This window comes from Pteropus alecto, unplaced genomic scaffold, assembly GCF_000325575.1.
Source record: "Pteropus alecto unplaced genomic scaffold, ASM32557v1 scaffold251, whole genome shotgun sequence".
NCBI classification, from domain to species: domain Eukaryota; kingdom Metazoa; phylum Chordata; class Mammalia; order Chiroptera; family Pteropodidae; genus Pteropus; species Pteropus alecto.
This window is the reverse complement of record NW_006431048.1, coordinates 3517359-3539835: the sequence shown is the minus strand read 5'-3', so window position 1 is coordinate 3539835 and position 22477 is coordinate 3517359. Positions and strand designations below refer to the sequence as shown.

The 22477-nt window shown below is 32.8% G+C and overlaps 1 protein-coding gene across 2 annotated transcripts in view; it reads left to right on the top strand.

The window, feature by feature from the left end:
- Positions 1–22477, top strand: part of CCDC14 (coiled-coil domain containing 14) — a 33775-nt gene that overhangs the window by 8630 nt on the left and 2668 nt on the right. Inside the window, exons 6-12 of one of the 2 annotated variants that reach the window (XM_015595817.2) lie at positions 4287–4523; positions 4636–4742; positions 5586–6084; positions 7983–8124; positions 14284–14366; positions 16314–16532; positions 16607–16739. In XM_015595817.2, the coding sequence (XP_015451303.2) occupies positions 4287–4523; positions 4636–4742; positions 5586–6084; positions 7983–8124; positions 14284–14366; positions 16314–16532; positions 16607–16739 (1420 nt within the window). The remainder of the gene's footprint in view (positions 1–4286; positions 4524–4635; positions 4743–5585; positions 6085–7982; positions 8125–14283; positions 14367–16313; positions 16533–16606; positions 16740–22477) is intronic. The other variant, XM_025052130.1, reaches the window with a different exon arrangement.

The window sequence follows — 22477 nt, the reverse complement described above, 5'->3', positions numbered from 1 at the left end:
CTACGTTTTTGGGGCTCAATGGACAAAGACAGGAGTGTTAGTACCAATTGCCTATTCCTTCAGGGTCCTACTTTTTCTCAAGCAGGTTATTTCTTGTCCAGGGCACCCTTCCTTAAGGAACTCTCATTTGGAATGTATGTGGCTGACAGTGATGCCATGGTAGCAACTTGGATCCCAGCTCAACTGCTTGTTACTCAGAGTTCCAATAGAAACAGATGGCAACACCCAAATTAAGATAATTTAAGGAGGATTTATTTACAGAGGAACTCATTACAAAGGTGTGAGTGGGGTATAGGGAAACGAGAAAGGATTATGCTAGCCCAGTTCTAGCAGCAGCAGCAGAGCTGTTATCCTCCATAGGCCTTAAGGAATGAGGTGAAAGAGAGGTTATTAGGACTTAGAGATACTATTGTGTAGAGTAGGCCACCTTTAGAAGAGCAGTGAGCTTCATTTAAAGAACAAAGCCAGCCCAAGGTGGCCTTGTAGAAAAGGAATTGAGAATAAATACTCTGACATTGCTTCTTCTTTTCCTTGGTAATTTCAAGACTCTCATTGATTGGACTCAACTGAAGCCCTGTTGATGTATATCAGGTTTGCAATTTGGTTTTTATTCTTACAAGCTAATAAGTTAGCCTTACTATGTAATGGATGTTGGCAGGAGACACAAGTCTCCTGGTCAGAGACAAAGTACTTTATTATACATACTACAGCAAGCAGCATGTACATCAGCATATTTGTGTTGGTTCCCCCTCATACCATTTCTTATGGGGGCGATGTGATAGACTCAGATGGATGCTGTGCCTGCTGCAGATTAAGTTTCAACTGAGAGACACTGGATTGGGGAATTCATCCCTTTGGTAGTAAGCAAGCCTATATTTGTCTCAGGGGAAACATTACCTTACCCATCAAGGTTGTTTACTATAAACATAACCCTGTGAATTGGCCCAAGTAAAGAGCTTAGGTCAAGGTCTTACTTTCTTGGTATACCCAGCAAGGCATGTAGGAGCAGAAGAAACCCATGAAGGACCGTCCCTTAGCAATATAATCCATATAGGTCAGCATCTTAGGGAGAGCAGAGTGGAGATGAATATGGGGTGGATTTGGAGGAGCAGATGAGCATATCATGCATTCTAGTCCTCTAGCATTAAATTCTCTCATTTGAAGATCAGTAGTTTTGTCCTGTGATCAGGATACAATATTATCATTCTTTCCTCTATACTTTAATCATCAGAAGGAAGGACCAACTTCCCACAAAACAATCTTTTTTAGGATTGCAATATTAGAAATTAGTTCTCCTAAGAAATTATTTACTCCTAAGGTTGACTCATTAAAAGCAGAAACCTCCTTTCTTTTGGTTCAATGACTGTCTTTTCTAGTTTACTAAACTGCAGCACTGTCTAGAAAGGATATCTTTTTGTGTGTGTGGTTGGCAGCTGTTAACCTGTGCAAAGTTTTTGCTGTTATCACAGTGCTCAACAATACACAAAACCACACTCAGCACTTGCTCTTTTCCATCTCTCCACAAGTGAAGTAAATCATAAATAGAATTTTAAGGAATTTGTTATAGTGTGTTAACTACTATCTATGTATAATTTCAACTTTAACATACATTATCTTACTATTTTATGTTAACCTTCTTCTGAGGAGTGGTCTCCTTATGTACATTTGCCTGGGACCTGCCTGGTCATTTAGTGTCTGTGGAGTCAAGCCCACCCACCTAGATACATACTGGGAATAAGGAGGCAGAGAGGCATTGAGCTTGCGTTAGAGTGCTCCTGACCTTTAAAGAAAAAACATTTTCTAATAAGCAATTTTTTACACTTGATAACTATGTTGAATGCTGTAGACACATGGCCCTGTTTTCAGTAACATATATATTGCTGCCCTCACCTTGGGGAAATAAACCACTATAGGCAGAATACTTTCAACAGTGATTGCCTCCATCTAGGCCAAGTGTCCTTTTAGGCATCTAGCAGCTCTTATCTGCAGTAGGTATTTGTTTTACATTTGAATGGCAGGAATTATCTTACCTATCAGACAATGCATATACAACCAAGCAACAGTGCTATACAACAGCTGGAATTCAAAGACTGAAAAAGTTTTGTGGACTGAATGCTTCCATTTCTTGAATTCTGTTTATCAATTGACATCAATGAGACACATTGCCATCCTAATCTGTTGGGTAAAATTTTCATGTAGCGTGCTTTGGTATAATGAACAAGGACAAGAAAATATGCTTTATTTGTATTGGTGTAGTAACAGGCTCATTTTGTTGTTATTGTTGTTTATTTTAAAATTATATAGTAATAAGATGCAATCTTTTTTACATCCATTTATTGTTTTTAACATGTCTTGGATAATTTGCTTTAAGATTTTTTGTTAAATATAAATCTTCAACATTATCAGTAGAATTTCATATGGACTGAGTTAATAAAGGAGCAAAATATGTCATTTTAATTCTAAGGCTTCGAATTTTTAGAAGTCTGTTTGAAGTTCATTAATTTCTGTTGGATGATGACATCTACTGGCAGAGACATAATATTGTAGCTTAGCTTTATCAGAGATTGTAAAAGCCAACCTTTGAAAAGAAGATGAATGATCTAATCCCTGGGACCTGTGAATGTGAAATCTGAGAATTCTTCAGACCAAGCAATTCTTATAGTAAATGGGGCCAAAGGAAATCCAAGAGCAGAAGAGAGACCAGCAAATCAAGAGGAAAGGAAGAGCTGTGTTCCGGATGGCCATGGGCTATGAGCTCACCATCCATCATTTTAGATTTCAAAGATACAGTATTTTAGAGGTTACTTTTCCATTTGTTTTATTATAAAACTATTTACAATAAGAAATAATTTTTTTTGTAGAAATGTTAATTTTGTTGTAGCTCATCTATTCAGATAGTGAAGAATGTTTTTGATTGTAATTACCTCAGAGGGGACTCAAAGGTATATTATTGAAATCAGATGAAAAATTTGTGAATATGAAATATTCGTTTGTTTTAAGACTGCAGCCATTTGGTAATAGAGAAGAAGAGGCAGTCAAGAGAGCTTAAATAATTTGCCAAAAATTATTCATCTAATTACTGTCAGAACTCGTATTTGGGCCTGGGAAATATGTTACCAGCAACAGATCATCTCTAAAGAAAGCATACCCCACAACAAAATGGAAGCATCTAACATCTCCAACTATTTGCATACTCACATTTTAATAGTCTTTAAAATTTTTCCTATCTTCATTGGTGACAGTATTTCATCTGCCTTTAACTTTTTGTTTTTACATGTAAGTTTATGCTTTTAGCAGTGTTTTTATTTTCAATAAACTGAATATATATTTGGGGAATTCCATACCATTTAAAATATTTCAACTGTTTCACTCTAAACAGTTAAGGAATAACTTTCATAAAAGAACTATATACATCTCTATAAATTTTTGCATATGTATACTTCTATATATTCACCGCCCAGATGAAGATATAGAACATTTTTAGCACCCTACCATGCTCCTGCCTCATCGGTATCCTCATCACCACCTATGCACTCATCCTTGGGTAGCCACTTTTCTAACTTCTATCTCCATTGGTTAGTTTTTCCTGTTTTTGAACTTCATATAAATGCAGTTGTACACTGTAAAGTGTTGTGTCTGACATCTTTCACAAAACATTGTTTAATTCATATAGGTAGTTGTGTATATCGGTAATTTGTCCTTTTACATTGCAGTATAGTGTTCTGTAATATACCACAATTTATCCATTTCTACTATTCATGGCTATTTGGATGTTGTGGTCAGGCTTCAGAAACTTTAAATGCCAGATTAGGATTTTGTTCGAGGGCTCAATGTGTAGATTAAGTCCACTTTTATTCTTGCTTTCAAAGCTTTGATTGATTGATTTTTGTTTATTATCAAAGCATCTGAATAGTTGTAAAGTATTCTGCTTTTTTTAAATTCCATTTTCCCCTAAGAGCATGAACTAGTCAAGGAGCAAGATGTAAGAGTTTTATTGGATTTTAGAGCAAAATAACACCCTTAAAAGGGGTATTATAATTGAAGGAGAGATTTTACAAATAACATTTAATAGAGAATTTAAAGACATAGATAATTTTTGAGTAGAGAATTTAAGTGATGATGAACTGTAGAAAAAAGAATTTGAGGTGATTTTCTTTAAGGGTGATAGTGATAAAGCATATATTGAATTGAGCTATTTTTGAGAGTCCTGTTTCTTCCCTAATGTCTTATGATAAAAGTTTTTGAAGAATCATACTTCCAGAACTTTTTTTCCTATTCCACATTAGTATCTTCAGATTATAAGAAACAGATACCTACTGAAGCTTCTGCTGGAAGTGAAAGAGACTCATCAGATATACCACAAAATTGGTCGTTCCAAGATCATTATAGAATGTATTCACCCATAATTTACCAAGCCCTCTGTGAGCATGTGCAGACTCAAATGTCATTGATGAATAACTTGGCTTCAAAGAACAACCCTAATGGAATTCCTGCTGTACCTTGCCATACTGTGTCTGGTTCTGGTTAGTATAAATGATATTTTTAAAAACATGAATATAAACTCTAATTAAGTTTCCTGGTTATTATATAAGCAGTGTGAGATGTGAATTTTTTTTTCTCCCTCTTACCTTTTAGACTCTCTTTTGGAATCTCAGGCAACTCCACATTCTAGTTATGGCTTATCAACTTCCACTCTAGTCCAGTTACCTCAGCAGCTACCCTGCCCTCCAGTGGTTCATTCTGTAGGTACAGTTTATATGCTATACAAGTAATTATTTGCTTTTTAGAAGTTGTCATCTTAAGAGAGAATATTGAATTTGGATTGTATCTTAATGCCCTAGGTTGTGTAAAGACCAATTGTTTTTTCCAAGTTATTTTTTATTATAAAAGTTTTACGTATTTTTAAGGACAATGGTGAGGGGGAAAGGATGGAGATATCAATGGAAAAAAGAAATCATCCATACTTAACACCCAAACATATTGAGAGAGTGCTTTCCAGTCATTTATCTATGTAGATTTTGTTTTCTGGGTTTTTTTTTTAAGTTCTTTTTAAAAATATAGTCATAATTAAATTTTATACAGTTTTATGTACTGCTTTTTTATGGTAAATGTTTATTAATATATACTTTTTTTAATTTTAATAAGTTGTTAATACTCTAGTGGATATATCATAGTCTATTCCCTATGTTTAGACATTTAAGCAACAGTCAATTTTTTATACTATAACGTTTCTGTAAGTATGTACAAAACTTTTTATATGTTTGAACTTATTTTCTTACAATGCCATTTCTCAAAGTAGAAGTTTGTTTTATTCCCAAAGTGGACTAATTTTTGATGCCTTTAAACCATGTGTGAAGTTTATAAACAATGTTTTAGTTGCGGCTTTATAATGTTCTCATCTTGTAGAGTAAACTAATTAGGCTTTAAAAAACTAGAGTATTGTTCTAAGGGGAGCTCCAGCTTACTCACTGGTAATTTATAACTCTATCTTGCAAAAGTCATTTTCTAACATTTTTGGCTCTAGTTTATTATAATTAATGAGTCTATGCTCACATTTTTGAAGGCTTGTTTTTCTCTTTCTTTAGGAAGTTCAGACCGATGGTAATAACCAGTTTGCATCACAACGTAGAACAATTTCTGTGAACTGTACCGATAGTCTAAGGAATTCCTTCAGTACTAGTCCTGGAGTTCCATGTAGCCTGCCCAAAACTGACAAACCAGCTATTCCAGCATCTCAGCAGCTGGGTCTTGCTAATGGTATTCTGCCACAACAAGAAGTTCCTAAGGAATCAGACCTACTAAAGTGTTTCCAAACGTATATGAATCTGTTGCGTTCTCATCCAGATGGTCAGACACACCGAAGCCCCACTGTATTACAGCCAGCTTTCTTGACCACTAATGAAGAAAAATGTGCCAAAGAACAAACTGAAGAGGTCACAAGTGAAGGAAAGGATTTAAACATACATGTGCAAGATTTGGGAATAAAAGATGTCCAAAAGGCAAAAAATGGAAACCAGAGTGCTGAAAAAGTTAGAACTGCAAAGTATTTGTTGGGAGAGCTGAAGTCCTTGTTAGCAGAGCAAGGTGGATAACTACTTTTTAAAATAATTTTCTGTAACATGGTCCTAATGTTAAATTGCAGTGTCACATTATTTAGTCATTTAAAATTTAGACGAATTGACATGGAGTTTGCGGTATTTTTCAAAGAAATATGTCTTGCTAATATTTCTTATATTAGCCAGTATTTTTCTAATAAGGAAATGAGTTCTGCCCAGTTTTATTCTTAATTTTTAGTTTTTGATCTCTCTTCTCTCCTGTGGATTTGAAATGTACTAGGGAATACCTAACAGTCTTACTTTCAAGTGTATATTCATTTTACTTGATCTAAAGGGATCTTGAAAATATTTGACCAAAGAGAATTTGTAGAGATAAACTTTTAGGGGTCCAAATCTTTTTATGCCTTTTTCAGTTTACTTTTTGTGATTTTTAAAAAATTAAATCAAGAAAAATGTTTTAAGTGGTGTTATGAGATATTTGAGCCAGGTTGTATTCCTCTGTTTCTATTACATGTGTACTATATTCCAAATAATGGCTTTTGCTTAGAGTGAGTTATAGGTTTGTCGTCTTAGAAAACACAGTAATTGATTGCAGAAGCACTGATTGAATACTTAATATTTGCAGACTGACAAATGAAATACCAAATCTTAAAATGTATCTGTAGAAATATAGCAGGCAGTATTAATCTGTTAAAATCTCTGTTTTTAGATCTTCAACTTGGTACTATTCTCTTAATTAAGTACTTAAGCATGGTAACAATAGTAATAATAATAGTAACAGTATTAGCTATCATTTATTGAACATTTACCATGTGCCTGGCACTGTGCCATTTTATGTATATTACCTCATTTAATCCTCACAACATCCCTATAAGGTATTGTTATTGCTTCCATTTTTACAATTGAGGAAATTGAGGCTTGGAGAACAGTATCTCATTTAATCCTTTCAGCAACCCTATGAGGTACTGTTGTTATCTCCATTTAACCGTGAAGAAATCTAGGCTTCAAGAGTTAAGTAATTTGACTAAAACTATATTGTTAGAAAATGGTGAAGCCCAGGTCTTTGCCTCCAGTGTTTATGAGTGGTAGGGGACTGCTTAGTAATTGTGCACAGTTGTTTACTGTGCACATATACTTTTCATCAGGATGTGAAAATACCTGTGGGATTGAGTTATTTTTGTAACTTAGAATATACTTCCTACCTCTTTTGAGTATCAGACAGTTAATATTATTAAATATTTTCAGTCCCTAGAAAATTTGAATGGAAATAAAGGAACAAAAATGAAAGGACAAAAGATATAAAATCCACCTTCTGCCTGTGTCTGTTTGCCACCTACAAAAGCAACCACTTCCCCCAATTAGTCACTAAAATAGTGCTGCTTTTGATGCTACAGCAAATGAGTGTGGTCGATTATGTTAAATATCCTTTAGAAAATTAAATTATAAAAACTTAATAGACCTTCTCTCAATATTTTGCCAGATTGACTCACCTAAAGTGAGTGAATTATTTGCTTATGTCAGGATCAAATGTTGTGTTTTAAATGTGAATACCGTATCAATTATAGGAAACCTTTTAGCAGTTATAGGAGTGCAATAGTCCTTTAGTAATGTGAACTAAGAGACAGATGTAAATTATCTTCTACTAAACTCTGTAACTGAAAAAAAAAAATCACTAATAATCCTTTGATTTAAGATTAATCTTTAGTTTACTGAATTTAACTTCTTCAGAATTTTTCTGAATAATCCAATGTAGGCAGCAGGAAAAAGGAAAATAGGACTTGTGTATTAGATTTAGAAATAATTAAATTTATTTATAGCAAGTATGTACATATCTAAAAATTTTTCTTTTTTAGTAATACACGAGAATAATCTTATCCAAAAATAATTTACAATATTGTTTTTACTCATTTCTTCTGCCTTTTGTAGAGGATTCGGAAGTTCAGAGATTGATTGCAGAATTGGAGGCATGTATATTTCTTCTTCCAGCAATAAATGGAAATACAGATATTCAAGTTGAAATAGCACTGGCCATGCAACCACTAAGAAGTGAAAATGCTCAGTTACGCAGGTAAGAATTGCTCTGAGTCTTTTTGTCTCTATGCAGAGATGTCTCATGGCCAGAACAAAAGGTGTCAAGTGAGATTATCTAGGGCTCCATAAGGAAAATAGATTTACTGTCTTCATGTGTTTCTATTTTTCCTTCCCCATTTTCCAAACATTCCTAGCATTCTCTAATGCTTTCATTACTTCTGCTCACTAGTCATATTGTCTCCTGCCTCTTTTTACCTCTGTTATCATTTGGTGGTTTATAGAGAGGAAAATGAAGTACTTCAGGGTATTTATCAGGCTAGTGTAGGCTATACTACAGTAATAAACTCCAAAATCTCAGTGGCATAACACAGCAAAAGTTTTTTCTCCCTCACACCAAGATCAACATGGGTCATCAGAGATTCTCTTTCTTCCTATAACACAGGATTTAGGTTCCCTCCATTATGAGGCCACTGTTTCAATAAGTATTTTTCAGGAAAAAAAGAACATGGAGATAGCACACCAACTCTTACATGCCCCAGCCTAGAAGTGACAATCTCACTTCTACTTATATTTTGTAGGCTAAAATAAGGCATATGACCCTGCCTATATAAACATCTGGGACATAAATTCCCATACTTTTCATATATTCCAGAAGGAAAGGAGAACCTGATATGGGTGAGCACTAGTAGCCCCATCACACTCAAATGTAAACAAAAAGTCATGTCAATTTTTAGGTATTTTTTCTTTTGATCGTCTTAATTTATATTGGAATTATAGTCTTAATTCATTTAGGAAAGTAAATCTTTAATGTTTAGGATGTAAACCAGGGATCTAATCTTGAAATATAGAAATCACTAACATATTATCAATAACATCTTAACTTTGAATGTTTCATTGATGACCAACAAGGCCACCAATCCGGTGTTTATTTACCAGTATACGTTGCAGAGAATTAGAGCACATTTTCAGTGCTTCCATAGTGCTGCAATGTGAGTATACTCTAAGAGGGCATTACAGTTGCATGAGCTATAGACATTGTACCAGACAGGACCTTCAAGGACTTGTATAAATATGGTCAAGAAACTGAAAAGCAATAAAATAGGATTCTTAGTTGGAAAGTAGCTTAAATTCATGGATCTGGAGCCTGTAAAGGCACAACACCTAGTAAGATTTACCTGCTTAAAATTATTTCTCTAATAATCATTAGTTTCTAGATATTATGACATATGATGGGGTTGCTGGGTTTAAATTCTAATAATATTGTCTTCAGTCCTGGCGTAAGTGATCTCTATGATAAAAATATAAGTTTTTCAAAATCAAAATCAAAAATAAATAATACTAATTGTAATAGTCAATACTTCTTCTAACATTTATTGGATGTTTCTTATGTGCCAGGCTATCAACAACCTTTATATGTGTCATCTCTTTAAATTCTCACAACTCTGCGAGGTAGGTGTTTTATTATTCTCATTTACAGATGAGGAAACCAAGGCACAGAGAAGTTATGTTGTTTGCCTACGGTCACAAACCAAAGAAATAACAGAAATAGGATTCAAACCTGGCAGTTTTATTTTAGAGCACAATGATCTTAATTTCTGTATTTCTATATTGCCTCTCTAGGAAGTAGAGACCAATTTATTTATACTTCAGTATTTAGGTGTATTTTGTGGAACAAAAGAATATATTATGATGTATTTAAAATTAAGTCAGTTTTTAAAGGTATGACTAATTGGTTTCTTAAATAAACTACCAGAACTTAGTCTCAGAATATTATCTATTTTAACATTGTGACTGTCAGAAATATCAATGGTTTTATTTATTTCTATTCCTTAGAACATTTTAGAGTTGTTTTAGGAGCTAATTTATAAACCCTTTAAAAAAATGATACTTACTACTTCACTCATTGTTTGTTTTTAATTTTTTAAAAAAGATATTAGTTTGATGTCTTAAACTAATTCTGTAGACTTTGGCACCAGAGCTTTTTGGCTCTGTATCTTTAGAGGTCAAAGATTATCTTGCATGCTATTGCCACTGTTTACTTGACCTTCTGAAAATGAAATTGTTGAAAAATGAAGAATTTGACAAATTTATGCTTTTTAGCAGAATCATGTTTCCAGCAGAAGCATAGGAATTTTTGTGCCTTTTTGGAAATCTTAACTTAGAATCATCCGTAAGCTCTATTACAAATGAAAGTTGGAATGCATTGGCTCATTAAAAACTGTTTTTTACCACTTTCAAACAACAAAAAAATTTTTTTCTGTTTGGATATCTAGAAACTATACATTTCTTTTTAGCCAGAAAGTGATCTTTCAGGACTTCCTTGGAGTTTATTGCCATCTCGTGGGTTTAAATAAAAAATAACTAGGTGAATTGTTTCTATGGCATTTTAGCATTTTTGGCATTTTGGGCTAGACAGTTTTTGTGTGGGACTCCTGACACAGTGCTCAACATTTAGCCTTCCTGGTTGTCTGTAGTGCCCCATTCATTGTGACCACCCAAAGCCATTCCCAAATTTTTTGGATGATGGTTGAAGGGGTACTACTTAAGTTAGGAACCATTGAGCTAGTGAGTGCCTTAATATTTATAGGGCAAGTTAAAATTCATGACCACTTCCTGATTTTAGACTCAAATATTAGACTGTTATGTACCCACGCAGCACAAAAAAGTGAAATGAGAGTTAGTGGGAGGAGCCAAGGCTGACTCAGTCTTGGTTTGATCATTTGATAGATGATAATATAATTCTTCCAGGTAGAAGCTACTAGAAGAAGAACAGATTATTTGTTTTTTTTTTAATTTATTTTTTTATTAAAAATTTTTAAGGTTGACATTGATTAATAAAATCAAATAAGTTTCAAGTGTACAATTCAACATTCTGTCACATATATATGTATATATATTGCATCTTTTCTTATGGCTGAATAATATTCCATTGTATATATGTACCACATCTTCTTTATATAATCATCTATCATAGGACACTTCAGTTGTTTCCATGTCCTGGCCACTGTGAACAATGCTGCTATGAACATCAGGGTGCATGTATCTTTGCAGATAAATATTTTCAGTTTTTTTGAGTTTTTGTTTTGTTTTGTTTTTTGAGGAAACTCCATACTGTTTTCAATAGTGGCTGTACCAATTTACATTCCCATGAGCAGTGTTTGAGAGTTCCTTTCTCCCCACAACCTCTCAATACTTGTTATTACTTGTCCTGTTGATAGTAACTTTTCTAACAGGTATGAGATGATATCTCATGTGGTTTCGATTTGCATTTTTCTAACAGCTAGTGAAGTTGAGTGTCTTTTCATGTGTCTGTTGGCCATTTGTATGTCTTCTTGGGAGAATTATCTGTTTAGGTTGTCTGCCCATTACAACGCCTCTGATAAGGGGCTTATATCCAAAATATTTAAAGAACTCATACAACTCAATAATAAGAAAACAAACAGATTTTTATTTCATTTTATTTTTGAATTAGAAGATGTAATGAGAGAGAGCCAGTAAGTTAAGATTTAGACATGCCGAATGTCATTTAGACCATCTGGACTTATGTAGGTACAAGTAGAGCACAGGAACTTGGTCCAGGATAGAAATGTAGACTTTAGAGTTATTCACTGAACACATTTTTACTAAGCTTTTACTATAGACCTGGCACTGTTTTGGGCACTGGAAACAATGATGATAAAAGCAAGTGATTTGTTTCAGTGTAGAAGTGGTAAACTCACAAGAAGGTATAGAGTATGAACACAGTTGAGGGTACATTACTGGGTAATAGCTTTTTAGAGAAAGAACACGAGAAGAGTAGCTCGTCAAAGAAACCTGAGAAGGAGCAACTAAGGAAGTAGCAGGAAAACTAAGAAAAAGTGATATCAAAAAAGTTATAGGAAGAAATAATTTATCAAGGGAGAGATCTTTGCATAACATTAAAAATGAACTGGCAAAAGGGACAAAGGTAGATTAAAGAATAATCTCTATACTAGTGTATAGAACAATCATGTTTTGAAAGCCAAGAATGAGAAGGAAGGAGAGTAGCTAATGGTACAATTAGGTTAGAGGGAATGTTTTCTTAAATATGAGAGCAATTTATTATGCTTCTCAGCTCAGGCACATGAGCCAGTAAAGAGGGAGAAGCTGCAGGTGGAGAAGGTGAAGGGAGTGGAATAGGAGCGCGGAGTCCCTTGGGCTTGGGGTATAGGAGGAGATGGGATCCAGGGAGTTGATGAGGCTCACTTTCTCTAAGACTAGAAGAAAGAAGTGAGGATTAGTGTACATATGGATAAATTTGTACACCCTGGAACAGAAGGATAACAGAGTTTGTCCCCAAACTATATTATTTTTAGTGAAAATAGGAAAGTATTTTACTGAGAGGAGGGTAAGGTTGAGAGATTTATAATAAATGATGAAAAGTTTAGATTGGCTTTGTTAGAGAAGAAAAGAGAAGAATCTGACCAAGGAAAGCTTCTATCACACACTTGGTGTGTAAGAGGACCTCAGCACCTGTTGTTTTTCTGGAAAATACCAAAAGAAGTATTCCAGTTGGAGTTGTTGATACCAGCCTGTGCTGCCTTTTCTAGATCTGCATTCTTTGTCATAAAGGAGAAACTTCAGAAAAGCAGAATTCTATTAAATAATATGTCTCGGAGAGCTTCCCATGTCAGTACATATGGATGTCTCATTTTTTTAATATCTGTGTGTTAGTATTTCATGGATATACCATAATTTACGTAGCATTTTAAGTTGTTGTTAACTTGGTAGTATTACATATTGCTATTGTGAACATCCTTGTATAGATCTACAAGATTATAGATGTCTTGCACATGTGTAACTATTTCTGAGGTTAGATAATTTAGTTAAATCATTTTATCAAAGATTATGAAATGTTTTTACATTTTACTGGATATTGCCGAATTGCCATGCAAAATAGTTATACCGATAGACTCCCACCAATTGGGTGAGATTATAGGGGTAATTCATTTCCCTATACCATGTTTCCCTCACCAACAAATAGTGTTATTTCCTTTTATTTTTGTCAGTCCCATGGCCATAAAATAGCTCCTGTTTTAAACTTGTATTTCTTCATAACTAGTGAAACTGAGCATTTTTCACATGCTTATAGGCCATTTCTATGTTATATGAATTGCTCATTCTTAGTCTTGGTCACTTTTTACTGCCTTTCTTGCTGATTTATAGGAGCTCGTTAAATGTTGAGGACCTTTTGTCTATTATACATGTGGAAGCTATCTTCTAGATTATTAATTCGAGAACAAGTTTTAAATTTTGATATAGTTAATCCTTCATTCTTTCCTCTGATGGTTGCTAGATTTTGAATCATGCTTAGGAATGCCTTCCCACTTCAAGATTATATAGATTTCCACCTAAAACTTGTATAGTTGGTTTTGTTTGTTTGTATATTTTACGTTTTACTCTTTAATCCATTTGGCATTAATACATGTAAATGATAATGGGATAGCACACAATCATTTTAGACTCAATAACAAAAACAAATACTGTAAAGCTGAATATTTTCAGGTAAGTAATTCTGGAAAGATACTAGAGATAACCTTTATTAGTGTTAACTTCTTAAAAGTAAAGAAAACACTTTTGTATTTCCTTTTGTATGTCCTTATTTGTGAAGCAGCTACAAATTATGGAGTTCATTGTAGAGCAGAGTTCCTGCTTATTAGCATTCTCTTAAATAATGACTTTTCTATCCAATAAAGAAATTATTAGGAGCATAGATTTGTGTTTCCAAATTTTTTCAGTGTATGACAAACTAAGCAGGTAGATGTCTGATAGCAGTCAGTCCCTATGGACATTCTAGTTCATAGTTATGACACATCTTTTAAAAAGTAGATCATTACTACAAGAATGAAAATACAGAGAAGACAAAAATAGCAAGAAGAGATAAGAAATGAAAGAAATAGGGCATCACTGAAAAGATAAGAGAACAAAAAAGGAAAAAGGAAAAATCAGAGAAGTTAACCTTTTTCTAGTGAGGGAAGGTTTTGTTATCCCTGGCATTCAGGCCTGTAAATAATAACAGTAGTGTGGTTTTATTTGATTTTGTCTTTTGTTTGGGGGATCATATCTTCCCGGTTGCCATGGTTTATGTTGTCTTTTTTAAAAAGCTGTCAAATGTACACTGTTAAGTCAGCTTAGAATTCTTACATTCGTGTTTATATTTCTTCATTATTTCCTTTAGGCAGTTGAGAATTTTGAACCAGCAACTTAAAGAACAAGAAAAAACTCAGAAGGCATCTGGTTCTCGGGAATGCAGTCTTGAATGTAGGTAAAAGAACTTTCAGAACTGATGTAAATTCTTTGTGGCCCTGGAAATGTTGATAAAGAATTGAGCTTTCTTAATTACTTTGTCTTAGTGGACTTTCTTTTTAATCAAAATTTTTAAATAATAGGACTAATACTCCTTATTAAAATTTAAAGTAGTGCAGAAACAAAAAATAAAAGATCCATGCTATCACTTCCTAATAATATACCTACCCCTATTTTTTTTTAAAAAAAGGGTGTATATCCTTTCACATATCTTTTGTTCACATAGAATTGATTTATTTCATAAATAGTTACTGAGTGCCTACTACGTGACAGGTGCTAATAGAACTATATAAAAATACTTTTTCTATTTTAGAAATGAGATTTTTTAAAATAGAAATGAGATTTGTATGGTATATTCTCTTCTGCAGCTTGCATTGATTCACTTAACATGTAATAGATACATTTCTTTATCACAATACATAAATATGTTTCTGTTCAAGAACTACTTGGATATTCTGCTTATGTGGTTATATCATAATGTATTTAAAGTCCTCTGCTTATAGATATCTAGGAACTTACCCCATTTTTACCCCATTTTCCCAATGCAAGCTGTGCTTCAATGAAAATCTTGTACGTATGTCTTTGTGCACATGTGTGGGCATTTTTATAGATTACAGCAATAGAATTGATGAGTCAATGGGTATATGCAGTTGCAGTTTTGACAAATGTTGCCAAATTGTTTTTATGGCTCATAGAGCTTAAAGTAAAAGAAGAAAGAAAAAAACTAATATTACTGGAAGAAAAGATGAGAATTATTTTTGGAGGGGAGGTGTGGAGGGTGAGGAGATCTTTTTCTAAGCCTGACAAAAACTCATATGCCACAAAGGAAAAGATTGATGAAATATGCCCCAGAAATTTTTTTTTTTGTTTTCTACATAGCACAATTATAAATACATCCAAAATACATCAACAAAATTAGAACATGTTTTTGTAATACATGATATGACAAAGGCTTAATTTTCTTAATATATAAATATTTCTTACAAAGGAATAAGAAAAATATGAGCACCCAGTAGAATACACAACTTTATAAATGTGCTCGACTTCACAAGAGTAATTTTGGGAAAGATAATTTTGATTTTACTCTGAATAAATAATGGGGATAGGGAGGATGGGTGGGAGAGAGGAGGCTAAGATGGGAAGTGAGGAGATCAGTAGTTCTCAGTCTAAGTAGCTTCTCTTTTTATTCTCTATGCATGTACTTATTATTTCCTTGAGACTATTTATTGCTATTTATAATTACTTATTTGTTGCCAGCTCCATGAGAGCATGGACCGTGTCTCTGTTGTTCACCCCAGAATGCCCAGATTCTACTATAGTGCCTCAAAGTAAGCCTTTATTCAAGGTTGCATTTTTTAAACTAATGATACGGTATACTTTTATGGCCGTTAAAAAGAATATTATAGACCTTTGTGCTGATACATAAAATCTTAAGAGGAAAAAAGGCAAGGTTAAAAACAGAGTATACTGTAGTGTGATTCATTTACATTTAAATATGTTATATGCAAACGTATTTTTCCGAAAGATACTAAAGTTAATGATTACCTCTGGGGAGAGTGGAGGTGGGGTCGGAGAGAGACTCTTCATTGCGAATTATTGGTATCATTGGTATTTTGTGGTGTTTGAATTTTTTTTAAATTTGTGCATGTGTTATTCTTTCATTTAGAAAAGTAAAAAAAAAATTGTTTTTAATGCCCAAAATATCAATTGGATAAGAAAGGCATGACTTCTGCCAAACAATTAAAAAAAAATACATTTAGTATTAACATAGAACTGCTTAAGCATACAATTATTAAACAAAATCAATAAATTCTAAGTCTTTTCTTTTTTAAAAGCAGATCTTTTCCAGGTTTGTACTTTTTAAATTGGAGAAATAATTATTTGATCTGTTTTGTCTCACAGTGTTTTCTCTTCAGTCATTGAATAAGTCCTTGCAAAATCAATTACAAGAATCATTGAAGAGCCAGGAATTACTACAGAATAAAAATGAAGAGCTTTTAAAAGTGATCGAAAATCAGAAAGATGAAAACAAAAAATTTGCTGATATATTTAAAGAAAAAGATCAAACTATACTTGATAATAAGCAGCAATTTGACATTGAGACAACTAGAATAAAAATTGGTATGTATTTGAACTGTAATTATGGACAAATTTTTAAAAATGGAATAAAGAAACAAACTTGTTTGTCATTTTAGAATTGGAGGAAGCCTTAGTCAATGTGAAAAGCTCCCAGTTTAAATTAGAAGCTGCTAAAAAGGAAAATCAGATATTGGGAATAACATTACGTCAGCGTGATGCTGAGGTGACTCAACTGAGAGACTTAACCAGGTAATACTGAACATTTGAATAATTTATTCCTTTTATTAAATATCTATAAACTATAAAATATTTTTAGATCTGCCTCTCTTTCTCCTGTCTTTTTCTCTTATTTTGTCAATGTTTTTGCTAATTTCTAATAATTTCTTTTTTTATTCCAGTTAGTTAGTTTAGAAATTGTGAACCTGGCTAAATGCGTTTTTAAATCATGTGATTCCAGGAAAAGGGCTCTGATGAGGACCTGAAGACTTTTTTAGCAGAATGGTTAAGAGCTCTGGCTCTGAAGCTCAAGAAACCTGAGTGGAATCCCAGCTATATCATGCATTAGCTATATGACTCTGAGCAAGTTATTTACCTCTCTAAACCTCCGCTGTAAAGTGGGGAAATGAATAGGGTTGATAGGGGGGTCTAAGAAATAACTCAGGATAAGCACTTAGCACAGTAAACCCTCACACCATATGATCTTGGGTAAGTCATTTAGCCTCTTTGAGCCTCATTTGTTTCAAAATGAGAGAGTTAGCAGCAACCCCCAAGATCCCTTCATTCCTTACCAAGTCTTTACTCATATTATCACTCAATTTTTATATAACATACACTTATAAGGTTCAGTTTTCTCTTGAGACATTTCCTAAGGATTGGATTTATAACTACTTTTTAAAACGCCGGAGGAGAAATCAGATATGTTAGGCCTGAATATCATCAGATCTGACCATGCCTTTGAATGATCTTAGAAATTCATATTTCCAAATATAAAACAATCTTGAATATAAAACAATCTCCTTTGTATTACAAATGAGAAGATCCATTTTGAATTACAAACTTTTTTCTACCATTTCGAATTACAAACTTTTTTCTACCATTTCGAATTACAAACTTTTAGGGAAATAGATGAAAGAGTAATATATATGTAATATTTAATTTATTAATTTTTTTAAACATTTAAAATGACTTTATATAAGCTATGTTAGCATAGAAATATTGCTCTTTGTCCACATTCATATTTCAAAGAATAATTTCACTTAGACTTTATTGAATAGTGGGAAAGCAAGACACTTCTTATATCCATGTAGTGTTCTAACTAGGCTCAGTCAGAGTTTCTAAAACATTGGTGTGTACCACTGTCGTTCAAAGTAAAGTAACTGAGAGACTGTCCCTTCTTATGAAAGCTTTAGGTTTCCAAAGAAAAAGCTTTTCTTTTCTGAGGAGTACTTCGGGGGTGAAAACTCCATTGTTATCAGTATTTATGGTAAAAGAAGCCAGTCACAAAAGGCCACATATTATATAATTGTATTTATATGAAATGTCCAGAATAGGCAAAATTATGGAAACAAAAAGGAGGTTAGTGGTTGCCAAAAGATGGGGAAAGAGGAGAAGAATGGGGAGTAACTGCTAATTGATACAGAGTTCCTTTTAAAGAAGTGATAAAAATGTTTTGATACTAGATAGTGGTAATGTTTGTATAACTCCGTGAATATACTAAAACCCACTAAGTTGTGCAGTTTTAAAATGTGAATTTTATAGTATATAAATTATGTCTTAAACTTTTTAAAAGTAGATATGGTAGATAGTCCTTTTGGAAAAGAAAAACAAGATGTCAAGTCGGCATGGTCAAGGTCCATGTGCCGCTGTTTACATGTCACTGGGAGCATCTCTTAATTTTAAGGGGCTTGGCTCTCAGCCCCAAGCAGAAAATGAAGCAAAGTCTATTCCCTAGGAGCGTTCTTGTCTTCTCACAATCTTTGCTTCATACCACAAAAGCCAGCTCCTTTATGGGCATGAAATCAGAGCTGATGTTATCTTTTATTTATAAAATACTTTGATTTTTTTAAAAAGGTCCTCTCTCATAGCTATTATTTTATTTGTCCTCACGTATGGAGGGAAGATTTTAATATCTGCATCTTCATAAGTGGGGAAACTGGGACCATGCAAGTTAAATATCAATAGAAATTTAATAACAGAGCTGGGACTAGAACTCACGTCTCTTAATTCCTAGCCACGTTTTCTTTCACTCGTTCACATGTCATGGCCTTAGCTAGAATAGTTTATTGCTGGTAACAACAACTTCATGCCTAATGCAGACTAAGTAAACTTTAGCCATTTTTTTACAAGGGAGACAATGGATAGACAAATGGATGGATTCATTTGTCTATTCATTTATTCAACAAACATTTATTGTATATTATGTTCCAAATATATATATATATGAAACAAAAAAATTTAATCATTTTAGTTGCTAAATATCCACATCATCAAGCAAAAAGTTTATTCCAGCGCTTTGATGATTTATGTAGGAAGATACATCTTTTTTAAAGGATAAACTGGACTAAAAACTATTTAACATGTGTGGTGCATTTGTGAAGAAAATTAACAAAAATGAAGGAACAGTTTTTCAGAGTATTAGTATAATTATTCTAGAAATTAGCATAAATGGAAGCCCAAAGAATGAAGGAATTTACTTGACTTTCACAGCTAGTTAGTGCCTGAGCTGAGACCTGAGCCGAGACCTGAGCCAAGATTTTGGATTCCCTCTTCAGCCTGTTTCCTGTTTTAAAAAGGACAGCTTCTCTCTGAGAGAAAATGCTCCATTATTGAGAGATTTTTCTTTGTAGAAGATATCTTTGTATCTGCTCATTCTTCAAAATAACACACAGTCTGCCTTTTTCTAGTGTTTATTAAAAATGAAAAAGTATTCGTGTGCAGTTGAAGCCTTTTCTTGACATTTACCCTAACATAGAAGTATAGAAACTGAAAAAGCTCATTAATTCTTGTATGTTTTCTGCTCTTAGAATAGATTTTGTCTAAACTATTAGGTGCAGAAATTTTGCTCTCTTTTTCTTAGAACTCTCAAGAATTTTCGTGTCAGTTTTTTCCCATTGTTGTCAAAGACCTTTTATCTTTATTCTGGCATAAATCCTGCCTCATAACTGCTACCTCATCCATTAGATTACTGAACTCTGAATGATTGTAGAATCATTAGTGGGCTGGGTTAGCACAGTGTCTTATAAAGGTTAATACTACTCCTACATTTTCTGAAGATCGAGTAACGGCTTCAAAATGCAAATATGTATACCCATTGATAGCAATTTTTGTTTTATTCTTTAAATTAAAAAGCAAAACAAAACAAAAAGCCTGGCTTTGAGCATAATTGTGTCTAAATTCACCCATGTTGTTGATGTATGTTTGGTGACTGACAGCCTATGCAATTCAATTAATTAGAAACATCTCTAGTACTGAAGTTGGGCTTCTGTGGCCACTTTAATTTTACTTTGACATTAGAAGGTGAAGTAGCAACATCCAGCAATTCAGATATATTCTCACATTCATCTACTCCATACATTCATCTACACCTCAGATAAGTGTATGTCTTTTTTTTTTAATTCTTTTTAAAAATTTTATTAATTTCAAGTATACAGTACCTTGGTTAGACATTTATATAGTTTATAAAATGATCCTCCTAATTGCTCTTTCTCTCCTCTGGCTTTCTACCTAACCAATACATTAATGCTAATTGTGTATGTCTTTTGCATGTGTGTTAAATAATCTCTTAGAGATTGCACAAAATTTCTGAATTCCTTTCTCAGACTATTGGGAAGGGATTCTGGAACTAGAAGGTACACATAAGATATTAGTTCTAAACTAATATCTTAAACCATCTCTCTCTCCTCTCTCTAACTTTCAGTAATTTTGAAATAATCTTTATCATTTTTTTTTATATTTCACTGTAACACATAAAACCATTAGAAATGTGGGGAAAATTAATATGTTTTAATAAATAAGTAGTAAATCTTCTTATATGTTCTAAGAGCACTCTTACAAGTGCTGATAGTTATTTAAATTAGTATATTTTTATAACTAGCCAAGAAAGAACCTTGCTTGTCTTATGAAATGTGCCAATTTTCTAAGCATTAAAAATCCATGTGTTTATCTGTACCCCATGTAATACAAATACGAATATATCCACTGTATAGTTCTTATAGTGCCGATACTGCTTCCTTTAAAATTTTCACATATACTCATCGCTTTAATTAGAGATTTTTCTTTTAATTTCAGAGATAGTGGTGAATCACATTTTGTTTATATATCAGAAGCTTATTGGTTGCTATTAATTTCCATAGATTAAGCTGTTATCAATGTCATTGTCCCTTCCTTCCTTTCTATATCACTGATTTTGTCCACAACAAAGATAACATTTTTATTTAAGTCTGGAAAGAAACGTCAACATAAATATGTATTCCTTTTTGAAAAATAAAAATTTTGGTATGAAGTTCTGATTGGATTAATTAGTGGGTCATTATTTATTATAGTATTCCTTTAAAGATATGTTCCTATAGCATATTTTTGTCTTTTAATAATAGCTCATTAGCTTCTTAGAAGAGATATGAGAAAAAAATGACAGGAGCCATTGCCACTTGAAGAGCAATCAGAACTCAAAATAGAGCATGTTTAAAATAATATTGTAAGCCACATTGGAAAAAAATAATTTTTTTCTTTTATAGGGAAAAAAAAATCACTCATTTTTATACCCAGAGATATAATCACTGCTATTTAATATAGAGATTTAGTATTTTATTTGGATGTGTGTAAATGTTTTTACAAAAATAGTATTATATGCATGTTACTTATGGCCTGCTCTTTTTAATTTAACCTCATATAATGAACATTTCCACATCAGTCTTCATTCTTTGCAACATGACTATAAATGGCTTTGTTGTAGTTATACTATAATTTATCTAAATCAGTTTACTGTATTTGAAGATAAAGGTATTAAGTCCATCTATTTTTTATTTCAAGTTATATCTTTGTAAATATGTCTTTGGGTGCAGGCTCTTGTTTACAGTGTATATCAATAGTATAAATTCCTAGAAGTGTAAATTGGTGGGTCAAAAGCGTGGGATATACAAATCTTATGTATTGTCAGTATGCTCTCTAGAATAATAATACAAGTGTATACTAGTAGTACCTGCCTCTTCAAGCTTCTCTAACAGTGGATATTCTTATTTTACTATGTTAACTTGATAGACCAAAAAAAAAAAATAAATCACATTTAAAAGTTTGACTTCCTCTGATTAAAAGTTGAACTTTTAAAACATGTTATTGACTAGTTGTCATCTTTGAAAATTACATGTTGGGGTCTTTTGTTTCTTTTTTAAATTGGTATGTTTCTTTTTCTTATTAGTATGTAAGAACATATGTGATTGATTTCAAATAGACTAAGGCTTGGTATAAAATGGCTTTAATAGGACTAATGAAAGCTACCATTAAATGAATACCCATTTAGCCTGAAACTGTGCTAAGCCTTTTACCTTTATGTTTTATTGTTTTATCTTATTTAAGGTTCATTGTCATTCTGAAATAGATATCTTCATTTTGCAGTTGAAGAACTTAAGATTCAGAAAGATTGAGTGACTTGCCCAAGATTCGATTCTATTTCTGTCTGACTTCAAATCCTTTGTGGTTTTCCTAGTACTTTGCTTTTATTTATACCTGTTTTTGCCAGATAATTTTATGTCTTTTTTTTTCCAGTGTTTTTCCAGTGTCTTTTGCATATATATTTTGAATGGAGAGAAATATCTTAATTACTAACAGAATACACTATCAAATGAGTAGTATATTTGCCATTTTGTAATGTTGCTCAAGAATAAAGCATCTCCATACTTTAAGAGAAAAAATTTCTGAGTTTCTATTTTTAGATATAACATTAGATTTAATACAGACTTCAAGATCTTTTATAATTTGATGTTAACTTACTC